This window comes from Enoplosus armatus, chromosome 7 (genome assembly GCF_043641665.1).
Source record: "Enoplosus armatus isolate fEnoArm2 chromosome 7, fEnoArm2.hap1, whole genome shotgun sequence".
In the NCBI taxonomy this organism is placed as follows: domain Eukaryota; kingdom Metazoa; phylum Chordata; class Actinopteri; order Centrarchiformes; family Enoplosidae; genus Enoplosus; species Enoplosus armatus.
In genome coordinates, this window is record NC_092186.1 from 25,729,804 (window position 1) to 25,755,871 (window position 26,068).

At 43.3% G+C, this 26,068-nt stretch overlaps 2 protein-coding genes across 2 annotated transcripts in view; one reads left to right on the forward strand and one right to left on the reverse strand.

Annotated features, from left to right (window-relative positions):
- szt2 (SZT2 subunit of KICSTOR complex) overlaps window positions 1-15,600 on the forward strand; it is a 93,866-nt gene extending 78,266 nt beyond the window's left edge. Inside the window, exons 69-76 of the mRNA XM_070908515.1 lie at window positions 6,329-6,394; window positions 9,287-9,500; window positions 10,422-10,599; window positions 10,686-10,808; window positions 11,800-12,316; window positions 13,907-14,017; window positions 15,181-15,249; window positions 15,353-15,600. Of these exons, the coding sequence (XP_070764616.1) occupies window positions 6,329-6,394; window positions 9,287-9,500; window positions 10,422-10,599; window positions 10,686-10,808; window positions 11,800-12,316; window positions 13,907-14,017; window positions 15,181-15,249; window positions 15,353-15,496 (1,422 nt within the window). The 3' untranslated portion in view covers window positions 15,497-15,600. The remainder of the gene's footprint in view (window positions 1-6,328; window positions 6,395-9,286; window positions 9,501-10,421; window positions 10,600-10,685; window positions 10,809-11,799; window positions 12,317-13,906; window positions 14,018-15,180; window positions 15,250-15,352) is intronic.
- Window positions 15,601-20,435: 4,835 nt separating this feature from the next.
- On the reverse strand, window positions 20,436-23,370 carry hyi (hydroxypyruvate isomerase). Its single transcript, XM_070909175.1, has 8 exons — window positions 23,114-23,370; window positions 22,931-23,042; window positions 22,636-22,750; window positions 22,221-22,299; window positions 21,381-21,430; window positions 21,222-21,291; window positions 20,981-21,115; window positions 20,436-20,898 (listed from the first exon to the last, which is right to left on the reverse strand). Exons 1-8 carry the CDS (start codon window positions 23,310-23,312, stop codon window positions 20,843-20,845), a joined length of 816 nt encoding a protein of 271 aa, XP_070765276.1. The 5' UTR covers window positions 23,313-23,370; the 3' UTR covers window positions 20,436-20,842.
- Between the last annotated feature and the right edge of the window lie 2,698 nt (window positions 23,371-26,068).

The following is a 26,068-nucleotide window of genomic DNA, read 5'->3' on the forward strand; positions in this document are numbered from 1 at the left end:
TGAACAAACGTGAAAATAAAAGTTTCCTCGTTTTCTGTTGAGCGGCAATCGGCAATGGTAGTTAAAGACAACAACTCCCATGATTCCATGCTACTTGAAGATAAGATGTCAACAAACTGCGTATTTTGTTACATGAGACCCCTAGATGTATTTACTGCCGTAAAGTGAACAGTGAAGTAGCATTTCCTTGCAGTTCATTTTGATAACTCTGTTCAGTGAACAGTTCTTGTGACGGCAGCCGTTCCACACATATTTCCCAGAGCTTGTTTCTCAGGTCACCAGGGTTCAGCTGATTGGCTTGTCTTCCTCTGTCCCTCCCCCTCAGTCTTTCACTCCTCTTCTCTGTATATGAAAGCTGAACCGAGGCCAGGTCGGCCGGGAATATGAAGCATAAATGTCTGAAGTGACTGTTTTTCTTGTTTCTCACTGGGACCATTTTGTGTAGTTTTTTTTTTTCTTACCAACATCTCCAGGTACCATCCTACCAAATCACTTAAAGGTAGGAACGCAGAAGCCATGGTTCAGTATGTAGTTCAGTTTGGGGGTTACTTTTCCGTACGTTCTTGGTGCAGCAGAAGAAAATCAGATGTGCTACCCTATTTTTTCAAAATCCTATTTATAGGTGTTGTATGTCTGCCTCTTACACATATCTGACCTGAGTAGCTACTAAACAGGGTCGGTTATTACGAGTGAGAGGCTTAGTTCATCAGACTAGTCAGGACAGGATGAGCTGCCGGTAGTTCGTCCTGGGTAGCGTAAACTTTTAGAACACCGGCAGCAGCCAAGTTTCTTTGTGGCCTGCCATCATTTTAACCGGTGAAAGCGAAATAAGAAGCTGCCACCTGCCACGCTGGCTGAGGTGGACAAAACTCGGTAAAGTTGAAGGCATTTTAACTTTTTTTCCACACCAGCCTGGCTTCAGGGAAGAACATAGCACAGTTTCTGCAACATCATTCATGTGAAATAACATTGTAACTGTAGTGGAAGTTTTGTCTGTCTGTGGAAACACTTCAAACATGACATTTACGACGGAATCACCTGAACGTGTCGATTACAGATCAAACCAGACTGGAGGGCGAGTCCTTCTCCCCACAGCGTTCAGGCAGCCTCTCGCTGCAGGTTCGGACCGTGTCAAAGTAATAACTAATGCTACAGGAGTCTTTATCGCTGCAGATATGAGACCACACTCGGCCGTGGGGAGAATACAGAATTTGGTCAAAGTGCCTGAGCCGATTTTCGTATTTTGTTGTTTTCCCTGCTGTACTGAAAATGTGCTGAACCGTGACCCCAAAAACCGAGGTGCATACCGTGAAGTTTGTGTACCATTAGACCCCTACTTTCCATCATCAGCAGGGCTAGGATCCTTTCTTTCTTTTTGTACTGGACTATAGGGACATAACCTATGGAAGTGTAGCTGACATCACTCTAAAGCCATTAGAGGCAGTTCACCATTCAGCATTTATTACTGGTGATAGGTCTGGTATTCATCACTGTAGTTGGTTGGCCCTCTCTCTCTCTCCCTGTGAGTTGGGAGCAACATTGGCTCACATTCACCTACAAAGCACTTAATAAACCGCTGGTATACATTTCATTTCCCTCTCCCAAGACTTGCTCATACTGCATGTTCCCCAGCTCAGCTCTGAACTTTTGAAAGACTGCTTTTAGTTTCGCTGCTCCTACCTGCGCACATACCAGTACGCCCCCCTACTTGACGGAACTCTGTGTGAGACTGTGTGGTATAATTAAGGATAATTCCCACTGGAAGCATTGAAAGAGCATTCTGGCTCAGTCATAGTGCCACGGTGTCCACTCCATGCGTTTCCACCATCCACAACTGAATCACTGCCAAGTGGCAATGATTATATGGTTTTATTAATTATTTTGTTGGACTGATTTGTCGGCTTGGTACTTCTTTGGTTTCACGTCAGTGTACTTTTAAAATGGTGCAAGTGCATGACGATAAATACAGGTTCAGTAATTATGAGTTGAATAATATATTTAAGAATTTTTGGTTTTTTTGGACCTCTGTGACTATCCATTCTTGGCACTGGAGGTATTATTTTTTTGTTTGTTTTCGGTTCAGATCCTTTCAAAATGTAACCGCCTGTGAAGATGAAAATCCTGATGCTCTCCGAGAGTGATTCTTCATCTGGAAAGAAAATAACTTCAGCTTCAGTACTGTCACTCTTCAGGGTGTTATTCACTCAATGTCACTTTCAGACTTCATTGGGTTCTCCGATCCGCGCAGTTTCATGCACTCCTAGAGATGAATTTCTGCAAGAAAGAAAGGAAGTATTGTACAGCATGCAAAGCTGCCTGCTCTCGTGAGAAGGTGAAGTGTAAGGATATTAAAGCTAATTGGAAGCGTAATTGTGCATTTGTAACAAAATCGGTTTTGAATAGGCGTTCATTATATTTGTGGTCTTGCCAACAGCTCTTAGAAATCATCAATTGCTATTAATTGTCTGTGATATTATCTTTACTTCCGTTACTTCCTGTTTCGGAGGCTGGGTTTTGAAACAGTTGGCCAGTGTTTCGTCACAGGGGAGGAAAAGGTCCAAACATGGAACAGTGCTGTCACCTAGGTGTCTCCTCTGATGCATGAGGGACAATCATTAGGCTCATTAGTGTTGACTTTTTACAGGAGAAATGTGTATATTTGGCTTTTTTTCACCATAAAGGCCCAACAACGAAAATCTGATTACAAAATAAATTCAATTCAATGGAATCGCTGCGATCAGTGAAATCTGAGTTCAACGTTGGTGAATAGAATAAATGATTGAAGCTTAGCTGAGTTGCTGACATTCCGCTTGTATTTAACCCTCCTCTGCTGGAGTATAAACTGCCACAGAGAGAGAGAGACGTGGTTTTTACTTATGGGACAGAAGTAACTAGCTAGCTTGGAGAGATATTGTGACTGACTTGTGGTAAGAAGGTTCCCGACCGGCTAATGTGTTAGCAGTTAGCTCCCCACATCAGCTGCAGTAGTTCTTTAATTTACTTTATTTTACAGAACGTACATAGAACATACAGTATATACAAACAAAACCTACTAGTATATAAACGTTCCCAGTAGTCGTGCATTTTTTTTTAGCCGTGCGACATCATCAAGCTTCTAGAACCACCTATTTTCCGAAGTTGCACAGAATAACTTTGCTGTAGCGACCGGGCCTGAAAACCGAAGGAGCTCATTCCAAATGAGGAATTTTGTGAGCCAGAAATCAATGCAAAACAAGTTGGCTTTGTTACTTCCACCATCTTCCCAATTTGATTTGCATCTTCAATGAGAAAAGTCCAAATAAACTCTATATAGCTGTATATAGAAGAAGAAACGTGATTCTAAATCTAAAGTTTCCTATACCTTTTACATATATAATATACTTATTAAGATGACTTACAGGAAGTACGACTCTACTGTGTGTTTTGTGTGGTCTAAATATAATCAGAGGTGCAGTTTCTCACATCTGTGATTATGCCTTTTTGAAGGATTTTTCAGTGTAACAGTAATCTCATCTTGCCAACACCCCACAGGTTAATTTCCTGTTTGAAGCCCTGGTTCTCTATTAGGTGAACATCACTGTTTCCATCCTCTCCCACCTGGGACTGATCAATTTTCAGATTCGGGGACCATATATTTATGTGTGTGTGTGTGTGTGTGTGTGTGTGTTTCAGAAAGACAATTCAATTCATAGATAAGACGAGGCCCAATCAGATCTATTAGAGGACATCACACACACATTATATATATATATATATATATATATATGCATATACACTATATTGCCAAAAGTATTCACTCACCCATCCAAATAATTGAAATCAGGTGTTCCAATCACTTCCATGGCCACAGGTGTATAAAATCATGCACCAAGGCATGCAGACTGTTTCTACAAACATTTGTGAAAGAATGGGTCGCTCTCAGGAGCTCAGTGAATTCCAGCGTGGTACTGTGATAGGATGCCACCTGTGCAAGTCCAGTCGTGAAATTTCCTCGCTCCTAAATATTCCACAGTCAACTGTCAGTGCTAACTTTCTGCAGAGTCAATCGCTACAGACCTCCAAACTTCATGTTGCCTTCAGATTAGCTCAAGAACAGTGCGTAGAGAGCTTCATGGAATGGGTTTCCATGGCTGAGCAGCTGCATCCAAGCCATACATCACCAAGTGCAATGCAAAGTGTCGGATGCAGTGGTGTAAAGCACGCCGCCACTGGACTCTAGAGCAGTGGAGACGCGCTCTCTGGAGTGACGAATCGCGCTTCACCATCTGGAGATCTGATGGAGGAGTCTGGGTTTGGCGGTTGCCAGGAGAACGGTACTTGTCTGACTGCATTGTGCCAAGTGTAAAGTTTGGTGGAGGGGGGATTATGGTGTGGGGTTGTTTTTCAGGAGCTGGGCTTGGCCCCTTAGTTCCAGTGAAAGGAACTCTGAATGCTTCAGCATACCAAGAGATTTTGGACAATTCCATGCTCCCAACTTTGTGGGAACAGTTTGGGGATGGCCCCTTCCTGTTCCAACATGACTGTGCACCAGTGCACAAAGCAAGGTCCATAAAGACATGGATGAGAGAGTTTGGTGTGGATGAACTTGACTGGCCTGCACAGAGTCTTGACCTCAACCTGATTGAACACCTTTGGGATGAATTAGAGCGGAGACTGAGAGCCAGGCCTTCTCGTCCAACATCAGTGTGTGACCTCACAAATGCACTTCTGGAAGAATGGTCAAAAATTCCCATAAACACACTCCTAAACCTTGTGGAAAGCCTTCCCAGAAGAGTTGAAGCTGTTATAGCTGCAAAGGGTGGACCGACGTCATATTAAACCCTATGGATTAAGAATGGGATGTCACTTAAGTTCATATGCGAGTCAAGGCAGGTGAGCCAATACTTTTGGCAATATAGTGTATGTATATGTGTGTATATATGCATATATATGTATGTATATGTGTGTGTATAGAAGGATGTATAATTACAGTTAGTTTATCGGTTGTTCCACATGTCCAAGTGAGAGCGCATTTTGAAGTGGGTGTTCTAATTAGATGTTGTGCCAGTAATCCTCAATCCCCCAATGATGCGTGTGCCCCGTGAAACAATATGGACGAGTTCAGTAATTAAATAACTGATTTATTCATAGATCAATAAAAACAGCGTGAGTCAAAGTGTTTATTTTAGGGCTATAAACACATTGGAGTGGCCTTCAAAGCACATGTCGACAGGTAGGAAAAACAGGTGTGAGTAATGAAATGAATGATGGCTGAATTCCACTTAGCTGCTTCAGGGTCTCGGTATTGTTTACGCTGGCTCAACTGTCATGGCTTACTGGGACGCTGGGATACTGGGATAGAACGGAGCCATTGTTAACGTGAGTGACACCAGTGCTCTTCCAACTATGATCTAAGTCAGAATCTCTGCTGGGATAAGGCCTAATATGTGACACTGGTAAATGCTGAAACACAAAGAGTCATAAAGTCTGTGGACTGACGCAGCGATATGTATTTTGCTAACATTAGCTAATATTAACCACGATAAGCTACTGGCCATGCCAGACCAAGAAGGGCTGTAAGGATTGTTTTACTGCTTATGAATATATGTTTGAATTTGTAAGACGGAGATTATATTGAGTTTTCTTTCAAAAGTTTCCTGCACATTCGAGGTTTACTTCTTTTTTGATCTAATAACATCACCTTTTGGATGCGTGCGGGCGGTGTCTCGAACGGTATTCCCAGCGAGAAGTGTCGACACATGTCAGAATCCTATTTTACGATCATTTTACTTCCAGCCGAGCATTCGCTAGCTAACCTTGGTAGCATTTTGAAAATATACCGTGGGTGTTTCACATTAGAACACGCACCACTGCCTTCACATTAAAATGCATTTATAATGATATAATAATGTCAGTATCAGCTGTAGCTGCAGTTGGGCTCCTGCTGCGACAGTGCACTGGTGCTTAACGATAGATAAGAGGGACTGACACGGCACCACGACTTAACGAACGTAGCGGTAAATATATACAGGCATTGGTGTTTAAATGCTGCGCCCACAGCGCTGACTAGTGGTCTCGACTAGTCTAATAGTTGATCCGGCCTACAACAGACATGATATTGACCTCTGGGCACCAGTCGTATCAAGTGGAGGTCCGCAGCTCTAATGTGTGTATGTAATGTGTGTCTCATTGCATTTGTGTAGTATGGAAAAGGGTTGAGAAACCATGTTCTCATTTGTTCTTTAGAGTATCTCTTCAGTCTTCCTTCCCATCCACCTGTCTGTCTGTCTGTCTGTCTGTCTGTCCGAGTGTCTGCCTTGAGTCCCACCTCATGTCATCTCTCCATCAGGGCAGCCTCCTCACCAAACCTCGTTGCAAGCCGTTCCCAGATGCCACCCCAGTATCTGACTGTGCGGTATGTCCCAGCCATTCTCAAAAGGGAGGGGTGTCTCACTCCAATCAGGCTTCACCCCTCCCCGCCGCTCTGCTTGCTGCCATCAGCCCTGGTCTCTTCCTTTCCAAATCTACATGTCTGTGTTTTTGTCTCCTTTGGGAATGAATGGGTTTCAGTGGTTTAATGACGCGTGCTTTCATACCTGTGGGGGGCCCGCATTTACTGCAACACAAGCACCAGGGTTAGCTGGATGTAGAGCCTCGAAAGGTTGGTTTTACTTCGGCGAAGGTCAGGTATTCAAATATCTTCTTTTCTCTGAGGTTCAGGCCTGAGTCGGGCTCCCCTGTGATTTCCTTTTCCTCCTTGACTTTCAACAGGCTGTCTTGTCTCCGTGCTCGCTGGTTTGGGTGTCGTGGGTGTCTCAGCTTGTGATTTTCTAAGTGTCCATGCAACTACTGTTATGCCCTTTCTCTGATAATCTTACTATACTTCCTCTTGAATCTTTGGTAGCCGGGGGGGGGGGGGGGGGGGGAGTGACAGGAGCCAGGGCTTTCTTCCAGGCCTACTTCCACTATCAGTTCCAGTATCTCTCTGGGTTTAAAGGGTCAATCATTGAATAACACGGGGCTGAAAACTGCTGCTGCTCTGCTGGCTGTAGATGATCATGTAGACAGACTGTAAAATCGGGTTGGATTTCCTGCCACTGAATTGGTTCAAATCCTATTTGACGAATGATAGAGATTACTTTGTGTCAATCACTACATATCTGAGCGGGTCTCTTCTTCAGGCTCCCACTAGCTTAAATTAGGCAAAACTACTTAGTGCAAGTCAGAAGGAATTTGAGGACTGTAGCAATGTGGGGGGGGGGCTACATTCATTAATGAAAAAGGTAAATATAGAGGGTAGTTTATAGGCTGATTCCAAGTTTAGACTTAATATTGTACTCAAAATGTATCATCTCACAACTTACAACTTATTTAAAACGTATGAAAACATCAATTTCACCTTTAAAAGCACATGTGCAACACAGATTCACATCTGATAAATGCACATACACCCCCATGTAAATCAGCGTTTCACATCTGATGATCTGCCATATTTGTTCATAGAAAGCTAAAGTCGTGGACTATTGTCGTCCCCGGTCTTTTTAACAGTCCACCATCCACATATCAAGATGAAAACAGGCATCTAATGTCTGACCTAATATTTGAAATCACGTACAGCAGACGAGGTAAAAGGTATCATAGACCCCCCCCCCCCCCCCCCCCCCTCAAAGAAAATCCCATGTAGAAATATGTGGTTTTCACAAGTGAAATGTAATTTTTGCAATATTTCACAACTTGGAGTTACGACCTCAGCATTTGTAAAACCCCGACTATGGTCCTCGCCGCCTGAAGACATCAACCCACCGCCACTTATATAAAATACAGTAACACTGAAAGAATTGACATCTAAGAAAGGCCCAGAAAGGTTTGCCCACACATTACTTTCAGCAGTCTAGACTACTATAGTGGTGTCTCCAGTCAGCGAGCAACACGTTACTCCAGGTCTCCGATCACTCTATGTGTAAAATACTAAAAAAGAACTATTACTTTCCACCAAAATGACAGAGTGTATGTATGTGTGTAAAATACATGTTTAATTATTTCTGTTTTTCCAGGACACGGAATGCAGGGGTACAGTGTGCGAAATACTACTGTATACTGTACTACCTCACGGTGAAATGTCATTATTACGTTTTTTCTTTTTTCTCCGGTCAACTTGCTTTGTGTGCTTCCTTCTTCTTGTCTGACCCCGAATGATCACAGCTCGTCCCGTCAGCGGCAGCCGCCGTCATTTAACTTCAGGCCCGCTGAGCGAGGCTGACCGGAGACGAGCTTCAGCCCCGCCACTCAACCTAACAATGTGCTCCTGTCAAAGTTACACAGGGTGTTTAATTAGCTACAACATGAAGCGTTTGGGATTACAGGTTAGGAAATAATAAAAGTTAGCTTGATAGTCAAGAAGACACACACACACACACACACACAGGAGATGTAGCGCCTCTGAGCTAAAGAGATCTCTGTAGTCCCAGTGGCTTCCTGGCTCCGTAGATAGCAGGCTAAGAGGTCAGACTTAATTTGTCTGCCAGACAGCGGGAACGCCGCCGGGAGAGAAAAGTTAATGTTAAATCTTTTCATTCCTCTGTGCCAAAAGAATATTCTCCCCTCTTTATCGCCGTGGTGTGTCGGAAGGTTCCAGACACCAACACAAAGATGAAAGTTTTCTCCAGCTAAAGAGAGCTTATGCGGGGTTTTTTTTTTGTTTTTTTTCGCCTCTTTGATTTGGTGAAGCCTATTTGTGTATGTTCCAGGCAAGCGGCCCACATGAAAGTGAACGCGGCAGTAGCATTTAGCTCTCCCCGTAAACTCTGATTGTGCTGTAATTAACTGCACTCCGTAGCCCTCCCGCTGCAGCCATTTGCATTTGCAATTAATGCTTTTGTCAGTCCCCTTTTGATGTCGGATTTAATTAAATAAGATGCTATTATGAATCTGATTGATATCAAAGTTGCTTACAAAAGGCCCTCGCCAAGGAGCAATGCAAGTCGCAGAGCAGCAGGGCCTTAAGGTGCCTCAGCACAAAGCAGTCGGGACCTGGGAGCAGCTGGAATGGCGGGGTGTTCCCCTTCAAATGCAAAGCAGGTTCACTAGTGGATGATTACACAGATAACCATTCAGAGAGAGCGGTGTCTGCCAGGTTCTATTCTTTTTCCAGAGCCATCTGTGTGATGAAAATGGCCAGACTGGAGTTTGGAGTTCGAGTATCTCCCGCAGTTGAGAAAGCACTTGTTTGCCGTGACTTCTTTTGCCCTGTGACTGTCTTGCTAGCCACCCTGTGCTGGTAATGACTTTGTCCACCCCTCTGTTGTAGCTCTCCATGCTCTTCACTGAGGAGTGCGATAAGGTGCGGGACCTGATGCACGTGCACTCCTTCAGCTACGACTTCCACCTGCGAGTGGTTCACCAGTACTTGGTCGGCTGCCACATGACGCTCCGCCAGGGCTACCAGCTCACCGACTTCCTGGACGACTTCATCTCCCATCACCCAGACATTCCCAAGTTTGGCCGCAACCACGTCTTCCAAGGTGACTTCAGTGTAAAGTAATATTTCAAGTCCCCTTGAGACTCCAGGTGCTCTTGACATCTAGAATCACTAGTTAAATGTTGGCGCCGGAAAGAGCAAACTGTCATCAAAGTAAAACGCTTATGCTTATCAAAGGAAATAATTGCTCAATGCGTCAACACTTGGAAGTTTCCAAATTTATATCAAGAACTATCTGATCAGGTCATACATAAACGGGAGTCCGACCAAGCATTCAGTGTCGCCTTTAAATACTTGACACTTTTCAGGTCTTGGTGCCGCCACATTTCGGTTGGTAAAACCCCAAAAAAAGTCTTTAGGTTGGATACCCAGCTCTAGAGGTGAGTAATGGTAGTAACAGTCGTAGCAGTTACATGCTCTGTCCCCTCCCTCTGGGGATGGGTGTGGTCACAAGTATACCAGACCACACCTGACTACACCCAGCTGTGATCGTGGGTGTGGCTCAACGGACCTTTCAACCGCAGAGGTCAGCACAGCAGTGCTTTTCCTGCAGACGTGATGTGGTGCGAAGTTTCTCTTTAGCTGTTTTAAGAACGTACACGGTACACCACAGACAACACTCTGTTGTAGGACCAGTTCCACTTGTATATGTTGCGAGTGTGAGTCTAGCTATTAACCCGTGCTGCGTGTCAGGCATTCCCTCCAGCTCACTCTGCTGCTCACCGCCGGCCCAAAGAGAATCCATTCCAGAAATCTCTTCTTCAATCTGAACTGCTTTCATTTTCCTTTGCATTATGTATTTGTGTATCGCTCCTGCTTCAGCCCCACCAGGAGGCCCCTGATGAGATAAAAGAATAGATATTTGCATCATGTTTTCACACGGAGGGTTTTTAAAAGCTCTGTGGGTGTGCAGGATACCTCGTGATTATCTTCTTGACAGTCTCTGATCCTTGCGTATCACCAGGGAGCTTCTCCATCTCCACGGGGATGATAACGGCTCACCAGCTGTACAACTACATCACTGACCACGCCAGCACCTACAGCATGAAGCCGCTCCGCATGTCCAAGGCTGCAGCCACCACCGACAACAAGAAGGGGTCGCCTGACCTGCACGAGTACGCACTGGTGGCTCTGTGGAACAGGTAAAAAAACAAAAAAAAACAAAACGGAATAAATATATTCTCCTCACACGCGCAGCTTCATTTCAACCCTCTCTTTCTTGCCTCAGTTCGGGCTCTTACAAGGACCTGGAGGGCCTGCACCACCATGACGACTTTGACGTGTCCCTGGTGGTGTGCCATAATGCCGCTCCGTTTGAGGAGCAGTCAGACGGGGAGAGGCATTTGCTGAGGTAAAGAGACCTGAAAGAACAGGTTAAAGAAGACGCAAAGCGTTTAAATAATGACTAATGATAACAGTCATTGGTGAGCACTCGCTGTGTCTGCTTCTCTCTGTTTTGTATCATTGGAAATATCTTTGGGTTTTGGAGATTTCACTGAAATTCTATTGATTCAACTGATTAATCAATGAATGACTTGACAATGAAAAGAATTGTTCTTAGCAAGACCTAGGTTTGCTGTTGATATCAGTTGTCCTTGTTGATGCCTAATCTGAAGTTACCGATATTTGAGAGTTTAAAAAAAGTATTTTTATTTTTGATAAAGATCCCTCAGGCTTGGCTACATTGAGTTGCTTTGAGCGGGGACATTTTACAGTTGAAAAATGAACTGAATCTGTGTATGTGGTGTGTTGCGACCTGAAGATAAAAAAAAAAAAAAGACCTATTTGCTGGGCAAAAATATCAGCATGCAGACGCAGCTACAAAGACACAGTTTGAGTCTCTGAAACATGGCAATCTGCCACCACCAACATTAGCATTGTAGTTAAAGTGGTGGTAACGTTTAGTGCAGCGCCGCCACCGAGATTGTTGGCACTCTTGTTTTTCACTTACAATGTGAATACACCTTTACAGCAAATACAACAGTAGATTTGAAACCATTATGTACCACTGGAGAGTGCCATCAAATGTCTGCCAAAACAGATGTAGGGGATTGTAATCAAAATATTGAGTGTAAAAAATGTAATATCGACCAATATAGCTTATCAGATTTTTTTAAACTCTCAAATACCTTCATAGGCATCGGCCTCAAATATGGAATATCAGGCACTTTGGTGTGTGTAAGCATGTATCGTGAACTTTAAAGTGGGACTGTGTCACTTTTGAATGACAAGAAATAGCACATTCTGCTTCTTTCACAAGTTGAATTCACTATTGCTGGAAAACACAACTATGCCCGACATATATTTACATTCCTGATTGCTGTGATTCCTGTGATGTGTAGGTTGCGGTTCTATGTGATCATGACCAGTCAGAGAGAGCTCTTCCCCCGCCTCACCGCTGACATGCGCCGCTTCAAGAAGCTTCCCCAAATCCACCGTGATGCCGGCGAGCTGGGTGGCCGGCTCCCCCCGGATCGAGCCGAGGCCTGCGGGTCACGCGGCACCGAGCAAGACCTCTGGGATGAAACGTCAGCGGAAGCTGCTGCCTCCTCGGCCCCCAGCGATGGCAATGAGTTTTACCCACTGGCGGGGGGTGGAGCAGAGGCTCAGGGGCTGCTCTACCCCTCCCCTCTGTTCCCCCTGCTCAACAACGAGGTGGCGTCGGCCCGCAGGCAGATCCAGGCCAGCGTGGAGCAGGCCATGGGTCACTGCCGCAGGGACAACCTGTGGAGGAGGCTGTTCCACGGAGAGCACCTGGCCCTGGACAAGCTGAAGCTGACCAAGCTGTCGTTCAGCGAGCTGGAGGAGCTGCTGGAGGCTGTGCAGAGCCGCTCGGTGGGGGAGATCGACCCGCAACTGGTAAGATTCCCACTTAAGCCATTCATTTCACATGCATCCATACGTTAGTGCACACACCAAGACCTGGCAAATAATAATATGTTTGGTTTAATACAACCTGGATTTGTTTTTGTTTTTTTACATAGTTTTGGTCATCAAAACATTGTGTACTCATCAGGTTTGTTGCCAAAATCTGGGAACATGGTGACATCTGAGCCTTGGTTCTTGTCCTCTAAACCTTCAGGTTAGCCACACTTATTCGGCTAACCTGAAGGGTAAAAGGATTAGCTAAAACGGCCCACTGTAAATCTCTGTCACAGCTTCCAGAGCCACTGACCTGCTGTACTTGTCTCATGTCTTGGCTATGAAGTCCTGAGTCAAGTCCTGAGTCAAGTCCTGAGTCCCAAGTGAAGTCCGAAGAAGAGATGATTTTCTGGTCCAAGTGAAGTCAGGAGTCGCTGACGTTAAAGCTGTTTGTAAATAAACTCTGACACGACTCTGCGTTTCAATGTAATTTTCCTACACATTCTTTTTATATCACTTTGCATCACTTCGTTAACAGACACAGCAGAGTGGGAATAAACGGTTCTAAAATAACATAAAACAACTGAATCACTGCTGCTGTTCCTAACAGTCCCTTTCTGGTCTGTACAAGGATTCAAGGTTTTTTAATTTGTCATTATACAGTAGAATTGCGCAGTGAAATGCAGTTGTAGCCCCCCCCCCCCCTCCAGGCTACACACTCAGAAAATGTTAAAACAGATATTCAAATGTTTAAATTAGAATAGTAGAATATTCTTAAGTTTCCTCAAGAAACACAGTCGTTTCTGAGCTTTGTCCACCAGCCTGGAGATGTGTGATGACCATGACGTGTTCTCTGTGATGCTGATTCATGGATTCCTTCATTTATTCAATGATTCTGTATTTTCGTGGCCAGTGCTCCCGTAGTTGTGGCCCAGTTGGTGCTGTTGGCCATGTCGGGTGTTCATTGGCATTGGCGCATGAACTGTCTCTGAGGTTTCTGCCTCACAATGGAGGTTAATGGTGACAGTAACATCTCTTACCAGAAACAGGGTCCCTTGCTGCTGTGGATAATCCATTAACCTCACTGTCAACAGTTTTCATAGGGACTACTTTCGACTGAAGAAATAGTCCCACAAACTAAATTCCATTGTCCCTCATTGAATTGTGATGGCAGCAGAAAAACCTGGACGAATAAAACCAATCAGCATGGACAAGATACCATTAGAGGGAAGTTATTGTTATGTTATTTGGGTGAACTAACCCTTTCCAAATTGTTTACCTGTCCAGCTCATGTACATACAAGGTGTGGACGAAATAACAAGAGTTGAGTCAACACTTTCGATATTGTATTGATTTTGTATTGTGTAGTCTGAGATCAGTGTCCTAATCAGAATGTCGGCTGTTGCAACCAAAACAGCAGATACAGACTTAATTAAACAGGAGCTCAGCCTTTTAAAAAAAAAAAAACCTCTTTCATCAGCCGTAATGTTTTACTTGAACTGAACGTGCAGTAAAGTCGTCAGATATGATTTATGGTGACTGACCCGGCAGGTTGTTGTAATGGCAGCATGTGATGTGTTGCTGCAGGACTGTTTCCTGACCATGAGTCCAGCCTGGTACCAGAGTCTGATCAAAGTCCTGCTGAACCGCTTCCCTCAGAGCTGCAGACACTTCGACGACAGCGGCATCCAGTACCTGGTGAGGCGATGCTCTTTATCACACAACACCGACATTGATGGACCAACCAAAGGTGACGTGTAACTGGTGTTTTCCCAAGTCAGCCTCAGCACATGAAAGAACAGAGTCAGTTTAAAACTGTGAGAGCTCAAGGGATTATTTTTTTATCTTGGGGGGGGGGGGGGGGTAATTATGGGATCCTTCAGAATTGATGAGACTACTCATTCAATTTGTAAACGACAGACCGAGATGAGACATGAGACTCATGGGTGGTGTAGTATTTTGCGCCAGTCGAATCCCTTAGACTTTGCATCACTACACTGTTGTGCTTCAGACATCTGAATGGACTTTTTTCCCGCTCCTTCAGGCAGCCATTGGTTTCCATTCGTATTCATACAACCTGAACATCTATTAGCACACTGCACTAGTTTTTTTCAGTTACACTACTGCATAATTGTCAAGGAGGTAAAACTTGCAAACCAAACGGTATCATCCTTTAGAACACGATTTCTCTGAATAAATGCGTAATGTATTTTTTGCTTATTCTCACCAAATCCCTAGAATAGACCAAAACCATTGAGTCCGCCTCAGATTACTTTCTGACTTCCCTACTCTGTCTCTGGATCTCGAGCCCCAAACCCGGTGGCTCCTGCTGAAGACGTAAATCTTTTAAAATCGCCTCACAAATATATCGTTTCATGTTTATAAAAGGTTCAGTCATTCCTAAAAAAAGCTGCTCGCTGTAGTTTTTAATCAAACGAACAGGAGGAAGTAGTGCATTTGCTGGGGACTATTTCCAGCGGCGGATGAATCCACATTTGGTGCTCTAGTGAGTATCTGGGGCAGCAGGACGGTGTATGAGGGACTGTATGAGTCAAAATAAACTACAGTGTGAAGACGATACGTCAGGCTGTGACACACACACACACACACAATGCTTAGTAGATACATTCATTGTTGGTTTGGGTCCGCACATTTGTTGACAATGAGAAAAATCTAGGATATCACCAGACTCACCCTATGCACCGTATAACCAACGGTCATTACGTGACCTCACAGTATAGACACCTGACCTCATATAGCCAGCAGCTCAGGTCCATACCTACTAACTGTCAGCATTTTAACATATAACATCATAAAGAAGAAAAAGGATGAATATGCCTTTGTCTGCCAACTTGTTTCAGGCCGTTCTGAACCAGAAGTTCACCGACTGCTTTGTTTTGGTCTTCCTGGACACCCAAGCTGGAAAGACGGTGAGTTCTCAACACTGATGTGATTTATATTATTATTATTATTATTATACTACAGTTGCGCAAACGTCTCAGCAGTGTTTCTTTACCATCTCCTTCCTCCCAGAGCCTAAAGGTTGTGTTTCGGGAACCGCTGCCGTCGCAGCCGCAGGCGAGCGGCAGCCCTCCTCCTCAGCTGGTGTCCATGTACCATCACCTGGAGTCTGTCATCAACACCGCCTGCTATAACCTCTGGACAGGACTGTTATAGAACTAATCAGTGCTGGACTTACCTCAACTCACACGTCCTCGTGACCGCGTTCAACACATGGAAACAGGAAGGAGTTCATTTAGGGGGAAAATCCTCTTGCTAGCATGCTCTCCCGGCAGCTCCACCTCTCGGCTTCACACCGGACGGAGATGCTGCTGTATTTATGCAAAGCCCACGCATATAACAGATGTTTTTACGCGTTAGAGAGTTGATACCCGACCGAAAAAATGACAAACTCTAACCCGAAAGGACCCGACAGAAACCCCAAACACACCCAAACCCAGGACATTGTGCGTGGCTGGTGTGGAATTCCACCCAGCCCCTCCTAACTGGTGTGTAGAAAACCTCCTTTAGCTGGTTCAGCATCCTTACTTTTTAACCCTCTGATGTACTTGCTTTTAACCAGGCATAACCACCTCCCGTATATATCCTGCATTACTTCAGAGCGCGTGGTCGCGTGCAGGAAGTAACGCTTCACGTCCACGCGATGGAATTGTGTCGCCATGTTAGCTTACGTTCGTGTGAAGTTGTCGGCCAGTGACGATCCCACCCTGATCTGCCTCATAGACGTTTTTTTTTTATCCTCCAGGTACACAGAGTATGTGTACACTTTGTTCAAAAGCAAGTATATCACAAGTATTAGGGCAGTTTACTGTTTCTCTCGTGCCATTTTTTTTCCTCAATTTATGTATAAAACTGCCCGTAGTGAAGTTCATTGAGCCAGGCTAACTTGGTATGACCACACCTTTGCTAACTTCAGAAGAAACGGATACACTTATGAAACATGATGTTACTCTTCAAGCCGAGCAGACACTGCGTGTGTTTATTCACCTCGTACGTTGTGTTAAGTCGACGTCCTCAAAAAATGTGGCCAAAAAGACAGAAAGGCAGCGTCACTTTGTGTTCAATTCTACTATGAACGGAAAGTTAAAGATAAAGTAAAGTCAGACTGATGCGTCGCAAATTCACGTCACAGTAATGAATGAGAACAGAGCGACCGGCTACATCGAGCATCGGCCACCACCTGCACCAACCAATTCCAGAGGGGAAACCATTAACACTGTTAAAGAAACAGGTTCAATGTAAAGAGACAGAGAGGACATACTCTAGCCAGTGATTTGCCGCGTTTTTGACGCGTCGTCAAACCGAAATCCTAAATTTTACACAGTTCACAGACTTGAAGGGTCTAAGAAGTCTGGCCCGGACAACCCTGTTGAGTCGGGTCCTCAGGGTTTTCAGGGATCAGGTGCTGTCTGGCAGACCTCTAGCACTTGCGCCTTTGACTGATTGACTTTGACCATTGCGAGCAGGTCAAGGTAAAAGATGAGAAGTAGGTCCTGGGGTACCGTGCTCTGACGCACACCTGATGGTTAAGGAAACGTAGGTTTTTACCAGTGGAAAAGGCACTGCCGTATTTCTTTCTCCTCATCTTGGACTGAGAATCACCCTAAAGATATATATATACATCTATATATATATATATAGATGTATATATATATATATATATATATTTAGATTCACTGAATCTGATGCTTCATGTTGAAATGCGACATCAGTCATGAGAAACCAACAATGAACACTTCTTTTGGATCTTGTGCCTTCTGATAGCATCTTTGCTAGCTCTTCATACCACATCAGTGTGTTTTTTTTTTTTCTATGAGTGAGAGACAGCCGAGATGTCGGTGTGCAGGGTGGGAAGGCTTTTATGTTACATTTTCAAGTGTCAAAGCTTTGTTACTCACTTGAACCCCCCCCCACCAAACTGCCGTATATGGTGCCCTGAAGTGCCTTTCTCTGTTTATTTTATTTTATTTTTTTCCTCAAATTCAACTCAAACCTATGAAGTGATACTGTCCATCAGCTCTGCAGAGAAGAAACACACACACACACACACACACACACTCCTGATGTTATGCAGTGAAAGTGCCTGAGTCAGTTTGAAGAATGTGACACAAATTGCCTTTCATAAGAAAGAAAATGGGTCATATTAACTCTTCATGATTTGCATAATAACATGCCACATGTCATCAGCGCCGAGTGTTTCCGAGAGCATGTTGGGGGTGACGAGTTTGACTTGTGGCGTTCTGAAACAGCGCGGCTGGCAATCGCGCCTCAATTTATAAGGGGGGGCGTGAAGCCGGCCGGACGCGAAGAGTAAACATGAAGGCTTGATATCTGCCGCAACACCTTCTTTAATGACAGACTCGACAGCCTTAGATTTCTACACATGTTCACTTGAAGGAAACCAAATACAAATGTTTGAGCTTCTTTGTGGATGTTGAAATAAAGAAATGGTGAGCGGACGCGTCCTCGCTGCTCATTCGGTCTGAATGTTTTAAACACTGGATAGTCGTCGTGCAAATGTGAACTGTAACAAGCCCTAAGCATGTTGACCCTGTAATATAAACGCTGCACTGTCTCTTAACTGTATAATGTATATTATGTATATACAGAACACTTTATACAGTATGTGAAATGCTAAATAAAGCAAGTAGGATGAAGGAGAACGGGGTGGGAATTGTTTCTACATGAACACAAGTACAAATAAGAGGTAGGATATGAGGGAAATATGAGCTGGATGAATGTTGTTGCTTCTAATTTGAGGGAAATAAACCTCTGCAATCGATGACTAAACTATGAGGCCCACACATACATGGATAACTGAGTTAGCGCCATTTAATTGATGATGCTCAGCTGCAGCACATTAAAACAGCATGAGAAGGGATGTGCACGTGTGCTTCCCGAGCTCATTGTCCTCAATATTGTCCTAGGTCAAACGTTCAATGTATGTTTCCCTGTGTCAATATGTTGAAATCACCCACAATTTACTGATGTTATAGATTTTTACCATTTAAACTGGTATTGTCTTTTAATTCTAGGGTTAGGGTTTCCCTCACTAAATTGGCGGTAATTGAATTCCTTCAGTTGGACAAGATAAGATAAGAAAATCAAGATATAATACATAAAAAAAACAATGAAGACCGTTACAAAAAAGCTACTAAAACTAAAAAACAACTGTAATTTACAAATGTATAAATGTACAAGCTCACAGAACGAACAGAGACACCTTCATTAATCCCCTTGGTTTTAGAATGTTGACGGTGTCAAGAGCAATGACAAGGAAAGCACTCGGAAAGCCGGAGAATTCAGTGTTCAGCGTAGTCGGCCTGATTGTCTACCAAGAAAGGTAATGGCATCTTTGAGTGATTCCAATTTACCATGTATTGTACATTATCTGCACGGATTACCACAAGGTGTCCAACAGCAACCACAGATAGAATGCAGAGGAAGGAATAGCATAGGCTACTTGGAGAGAGGATACTGAGGAGGAGGAGGAGGAGAAGAAGAGATTTTTTAATATATAATCACATCATTTTATTGAATTATTAATTATATTAGTAAATCTTTTAAATCACTAGGATGACAGATGTAAAGTGTGTCTTATGTGTTATATTAAGGAAATATAGAGCTGGGGAACATAGGACCCCGGGAACATAGTACCCTGGGACCATCGGGCTCTGGGAACATCGGGCTCTGGGAACATAGGACTCTGGGAACATAGGACCCTGAGAAATAGGACTCTGAGAAATAGGACTCTGGGAACATAGGGCTCTGGGAACATAGGACCCTGGGAACATCGGGCTCTGGGAACATAGGACTCTGGGAACATCAGGCTCTGGGAACATCGGGCTCTGGGAACATAGTACCCTGGGAACATCGGGCTCTGGGAACATAGTACCCTGGGAACATAGTACCCTGGGAACATAGGACTCTGGGAACATAGGACCCTGGGAACATAGGGCTCTGGGAACATAGTACCCTGGGGACATAGTACCCTGGGAACATAGTACCCTGGGGACATAGTACCCTGGGAACATAGGACTCTGGGAACATAGGACCCTGGGAACATAGGACTCTGGGAACATAGGACTCTGGGAACAAAGGAATGAGCCCTTGTAACCTACCTGCAAATGTCACTTGGGTCCAGTTAGATGCTGGTGTGGTCCTTACTCCTCAGTACCAACTTTGCTGTTTGTTCCCTACATGCACTCTGGCAGCATGTCAATCAAACACAGACGTCGACACGCTCCTACGTCCAGCTGAGAGGAAAAGGAGCATTCCTGATATTTCCCCAAAGACCATTTTTCTTCATTTTCATAACAAAATAAATACTGTGTGAAATAAATAAAAAGTGTCTGTTACCAATTAACACAGTTCACAAAGACTAATAGAATCTCTGGTCATTCAACCATGACATTGCCAATCACAAGAACAATCATCATCATGATCATGGTTTAAACTAAAAATTTTTTGTTATTGTTGCCGCTTTTGGGTTTTATTGTATGGAAAGCACAATTTATTTATTTTTTTATTAAAAGCGCTATACAATTAAGAGTTGTTATTATTCTTATTATGGATGTAGTAGAATCGACCTCAGTATTGCAACTAAAAAAAATACACAGCAGCCCAAAAAGCATTTTCTCCACGGACCACCATTTTAAGAGACGTTGACAGGACTCCTCCATCTGCACACAGAGTCAGATATTGCTCTTTGTAGTATGAATTTTAACACCATAAAAGGTTTTATGTTTTCAAACGTTCCCAAAGCTTAGAAAAGCTTTTTTTTTTTTTTTTTTACATTTTGGGTGACTTCCTCCCCAAGTCTATTGGCCAAGCAGGGCCAGGGAGAGAAACACTCATGAGCATGCACACACAACTGAAGTAAACCGGCAAGAGAGAAACTTTTTTTTTTTTTGCCGCATGTGAGTAATTTGTTATCATTTTGAAGCCATGGCAGATTTGTGGTCTTTACATATTTAATAATGGACAGTCTGAGCCTACGGACTGTTTTTTTCTTTTTGCAATAAATGTTTCTACGTAAAAAAAAAAAAAAAGAAGAGAAAATTGCGATCTCAATTTCTGAGAGGAAACAACATGTGCTAAGTAACTCTTTATTTTTTTTTATTATTTTCAAATAAGAGCACATTTTATTCAAGATAACTTCATCGAAGACGAACAAATTAAAACCAGATCAGTCAGATCATTTTGAAACTGACACATTCGTAAAATGTGAGGACACAATAACAACACTGCCATGAATCTAAACTTCAACTAGTTTGTGTATTGGACTGCGTTACAGGTGCCTTCTGATCATTTGTCTCTGTTAACAAAACACATCAAGTAGATCTACATCAAGCTTTATTTGAATAGATTGTACACTAAGCTATTAATGGGGAAAAAAGTGATTATATATATATATAGGAAAAATATAAGGCCACTGGAATTTGTCGGAAGTTAACAAGAACAACAAGCCTGCCGTTAAGCAGAACTGATGACGGACGCTCATCACTTGCTGTGTGTGCAGTAATCTTTGATCCAACCCAGACCCTCCTTTGTGCCGCCTAAAGAGGACAGAGATGATTATTGCCACGTATCGTTTCTAAGCGGGCCCCACAGCTGATCAAATAAAGAGAGGGCGCTCACCTAGTGGCTTGTATTCACAGCCGACGTATCCCTGGTAGCCGTGGCGCTCCAGCGTGTTGAACAGGTAGCCGTAGTTGAGCTCTCCGCCGCTGTCGGGCTCATTCCGGCCTGGGACCTGAGCGATCTGAACGTGACCTGAGAGCGAGACACCAAGACGTCTTCTCTGACTTCATTACCTCCAGAGGCTTGCCTGAGCCTTTTTCTTTTTTCTTTTTTTTTTTTATCCTCACATTTTACTCACCGATTATGGGGAAATACTTGTGTATGTTCTGCGTCAGGTTCCCATCCATTATTTGCCAGTGAAAGACGTCCTGAAACAGTCGAGACATCTGTTAAGTCACACTCATTTGCTCTTTTATTTTCAAGTTCAGGCTTCAAGTTCAATTTCCAAACCACCCACCATTTGCAGCTTGATATTTGGCTTTCCAACCTTCTCCAGTATTGCCGCCGCTACAGACACAAAACAAAAATGAAGTTGATCTGAGTCACAAGTCATGGCCAGACAGGAGCATCAAACACTGGCGTACTCTCACTGTACAGCGTCAAATCTGCTGACACACCTCGTTCTGTCTGCAGTTTCCATTTATGATCATGTAAAGATTGTTTAACAGTATGTGCCATGCACTTACATCAATGGACTGTTACTGGTGGCAAAATGACTCATGTCATATATATATATATATCTCAGAGGTGGAAGAGCATGATGACATGTTCATTTTAACTCACATCCAATATGGCAACCAAAAGATCAAAAGTTGACAGCGACTAGAAATGAAATACTAAACTTGAAAATTCTACTTGGTATGACTGCTGCCTCAACATAGTCTAAACTTAAAGCTTATTAATGCGCCTTTTCAAATTTTTTAAACTTTCGAAGTCCCGCCCATACACCCACCCGACCCAATCGCAAGCACACCACAGTCAGTCTCAGCTGTCAATCATGACTATTTGACATGTACTTGGATTTTTTTAGTTTTGGCCCATGTATTGTATGTATTGTATTATTGTGTATTTGTATCCTGCAGGTTTCCCACAGCTTCACTGAACCAAGAGATTTTCAGTTTAAAAGGGCAAATTACGACAAGATTGGATCATTTCCTAACAGCAATGCTTTTGTTGACTTTGACAACAGGCAGTAACAAATCAGTGTATTGTTCCATGTCGGCAGAAAAGAGTCTTGAGAGTTGTGCATGCTGGTCAGCGTGACTGTGACTGTCTCGAAAGGGACACGGTGTCTTACCCTGATGAGGAGAGTCCAGAAAATACCTGGGATCTGTAATCCTTGTGTTGATTGGTTCAATCAAGCCAGTGAGTCCTTCCTGAGAGGGACATTCTGATTATTGTACATAATAAATTAGACGATGATATGACATTAACAGAAAAGGAAAAACTGCAAGGCCAGGGACCTCTACTGTGACCCATCTGAAATGCCAAAACAAGACAATTTGTGGTTTTAGGTTACGCGCTGGAACTATTTCTTGGCGAACAACAGCCGGGTGCGGTCACGTGAGGTTGCCAGGTTCTGGTGCCTGAGGTGCATGTACAGACACCAAAACCAAAACCAAAACCTGAACCGCACTGTTATTACCATCATGGTTTTCCTGGAGGGTCAACACATTTGAGCAGGTGAAGAGTTGGACAGAGAGGTCGCCCACCTTTGAGAGGACATCCGCGGCGTAGCTTAGGTTCTGCACGAAGATGGCTTCCATCTCCTTGGCAACCGCTGTTCTCCGAGAGCCCGCAGGAACCCTCCCCGCCATCAGGTGGATCCTGACAAATTCACGGCAACGCACAAACGCAACTTTGAAAAGGAGGCAACCTGCTTTGTGTCCTTTTGCAACTATATGGACTCATCACAAAAGACAAAAGCTTGTAGGCAGATGAACTCCTTAAGATGCTTTATTCCTATTCATACTGTTGCTGTATTTAGCAGTGCAAAAGTTGACTCACTTTTTGCACTCCAAAGCTCTTGCATACTTCAAGGCCAGATCCAGACCCTGCCTGAACTCTGCCTCTCTCCCAGGAACCGCTCCAAGACCGAGGTCGCCCGCCTGTACGTCTCCTGTAACGCACACCACCATCATCATCATCATCATCATCATCACGCTGGGTGTTGACAGGCGTTAGTCTTACCCGGCGGGGTGTTGATGAGGACCACCTCCACCCCCGCAGCCTCTCTGGCCCTCTGGAGCTCCTGCAGGTCGGAGTCGTAGAGCCAGGCTGCCTCCACAGCCTGAAAGCCAGCCGAGGCGGCCGCGTATATTCTCTGGCTGAAGTCCGGGAGCTCCGTGAACAGCCAGGAGATATTCGCGCAGAACTTCAGCGGAGCCATCCCGGTGTGCTGGTGCGGAAGCCGACGACCCCGCGGTCAGACTGTGCGGCTGCACCTTGACCCTGCAAACAGACCGGCGGGGAGCTGCGTCAAGCTAGCTACAGTTAGCCAGTGCGGAGCGGAAACGGAGGGGTGAACTTCCAAAACAAAACCGCAGACAGGATTTTTTTTTTAAAAACCCGCGGTTCTGTTATGACAAGACAGCATGAACTATAATCAAATGAACGTGCAGCCGTTTCTGTTGAACTGTCTAAGGAAAATAGCAGACTGGAGGTCTTCGTTGAATGACGTTAACTAGCTTAGCAATGCTACGGAAAAGACTTGTCGTGTTCATTTCCACTTATTTACATTCTGCCTCTAGCTATGCTATATTAATTATCATGTTTGCGTTTTTGCAAAACGTTTTATTTTGAAAATACCAACAGAAGTAGCGCGTTGTGCAGTGTCTAACCCGACTATGGAGAGTAGTGTTATTGTCACGTGACTGTGGCGTGCTTCCTGGCGGGTGAAATGCGCAGGCGCAGGAAGTTAGACTTCTTACAGCAAGTTTTTTCACACAGGGACGGTCTTGAAGAATACCTCGGCCAAAATAATGCGTTCTATATTAATAAGATGAAATAACTTCCCACAGTATCTAGATTGCTCCCAAAAACCCATACATGTATATTTGTTTAATTTTACTGGTGATTTTTGTGAAAAGTATACAAACAATTGGTGGTTAACGTTGTTTGTCGGCTACTGACAAAATTTGGACAAAACCTTATTTTGAGGGGTTTTTTTATGTTTACTCTTCAATTATGCTAAGAAAATATATTTTAAAAGATTTTTATATATATTAAACCTTGTAATGGGCCAACCTCCCAGTGATTACATTTTTTCTTAAATAGCATTTTTTCGCAGCTGAGCACTTGAATTTTCTCAACTTTTCTCAACAAAAAGTCATAGTATTATAATATAAAACAGGAAGGAAATGTTTAATTCTTTTTGTTGTATTAAATAAAAGATTATTTAATTCGCTGTACAATCAAAAAGTTTGGTATCTTTTTATTCGAGAAATAAATACCATTATAATGTTGCCCACTTACAATTTCTGTTGATAATGTAATTCGTTTTTGCAACAAACATCACACATAAGGTGCACCATAGAAACGTTTTATTGACCTAAACTCATTTTAGAAATCATTATGAGCATATATACATAATGAATATAACAGTCATGTCTCCTGCTTGTTTTATTTTCCCTTCCACAACCCCTTTTCTCCTGCTTCACTGGTACCTGAAACACTTTAAATAGCCCTCTTCGTCATTGATACGCATCCATTAAAACACTTGATTAAAGTAGTAATGGTATTTAAGTGACTTAATTGAAAATAAAGTACTCATTTCCAACACGTTATTCAATCATCAAAGATAAAAGAGAGTCGTGTCACCTCCGTCAGCATAGACGTCAACTCCATAAGATGGAATATCTGACGGAGCTGACGTCTTACGGAGTTGACAAAATGTTAATAGTCTCACATTTCACAGCATAGTCGCAGTGAGTAGCCATTTTATTTTTCAAAGTTGCTGAGAGGTCTCTTAATGCTAATCAAAATACACATTTTTAAACCATGATTCTAATTAAGTTTTGATTTAGAAGGGCAACAGAGTTGAGCGGTTATGGTTGAGACACACCTGATAGCAATATTATTTGATGAATTTATCGAAAAACAGAAAGCTTTGCCCGCCTTTTTTGAAACCAGGAAGTGACAGAGGTTCTGAGGATATAGCTAGCCCTTTTTTATGCCTGATTAAATTAAAGTAAGACGGGTTTTTTTTAAGTAGGACATGATTTGTCCCAATTCTCAAGAATGGGTCATCTATCAGAATGGACTACTACATCTATGAATACGTATAAATATAGGGTAGCGCACATTCTTTCGGGTAGGAAATATACATCAATGTGGTTTAAAAAAGGCAGTTCCCGTCTCAGTCTTATTAGCGTTTAGTTGGAGGACATTTTGGGACGTCCACTTGAGGAGGTCATGAAGGCAGTTCAGCAGGTTGACAGTGTTCTGGGGTCGCAGCTTAGATAGATGTGAGTGTCGTCTGCGTATCCTCACCCCTCCGTAATAATGAACAGACGAAGAGATGTGCATTAAAAAAAAATCATTTAAAGCACAACACGCATGACATTAACTTACAGAGAAATGGTAGATTTTTATCAAATACATTATAATATAATATAATACATGAAATTCACCATTGTTTTTCTGCGTCCATGCGGTTCATTTCACCACAATGTCACATGTCAGTTATTTGGGAATCACAGGAACCACTGTTGCGTTACCATCCAAAGGCTGCTTTGGACATCCACAGTTCATTAAAAGCTCATCGTGTTTGACTCAAATTAAACATTTTATGAAAAGGAAAATCCACGAGAGAAGAGTTTAGTAGTTCCCCATTATCTTTCAAAGTTTAGTCAGCATTAGCCAACACAAAGTGTCCCGAAGCAAGGCGCAAACGAGACACGGGCCAATGAGGTCAAAGTCATTTTAATAAGGTCAAACAGTTTGACTCCATCTTGTCTGTCCGAACTAATGTTCCATTTCTGCAGCTGCCATGTGGACTGCTAATGTGATGCTTTGGTATTTCGAATATTTTGGTGTTGTTGCTACAGCTTTTTATCGCCTAAAATTAATTACCACACATTCCTTTTGACATGGAGCTATTAAATACTGCAAACCGTGACAAAGACATCCTCACTGGCCTCAACA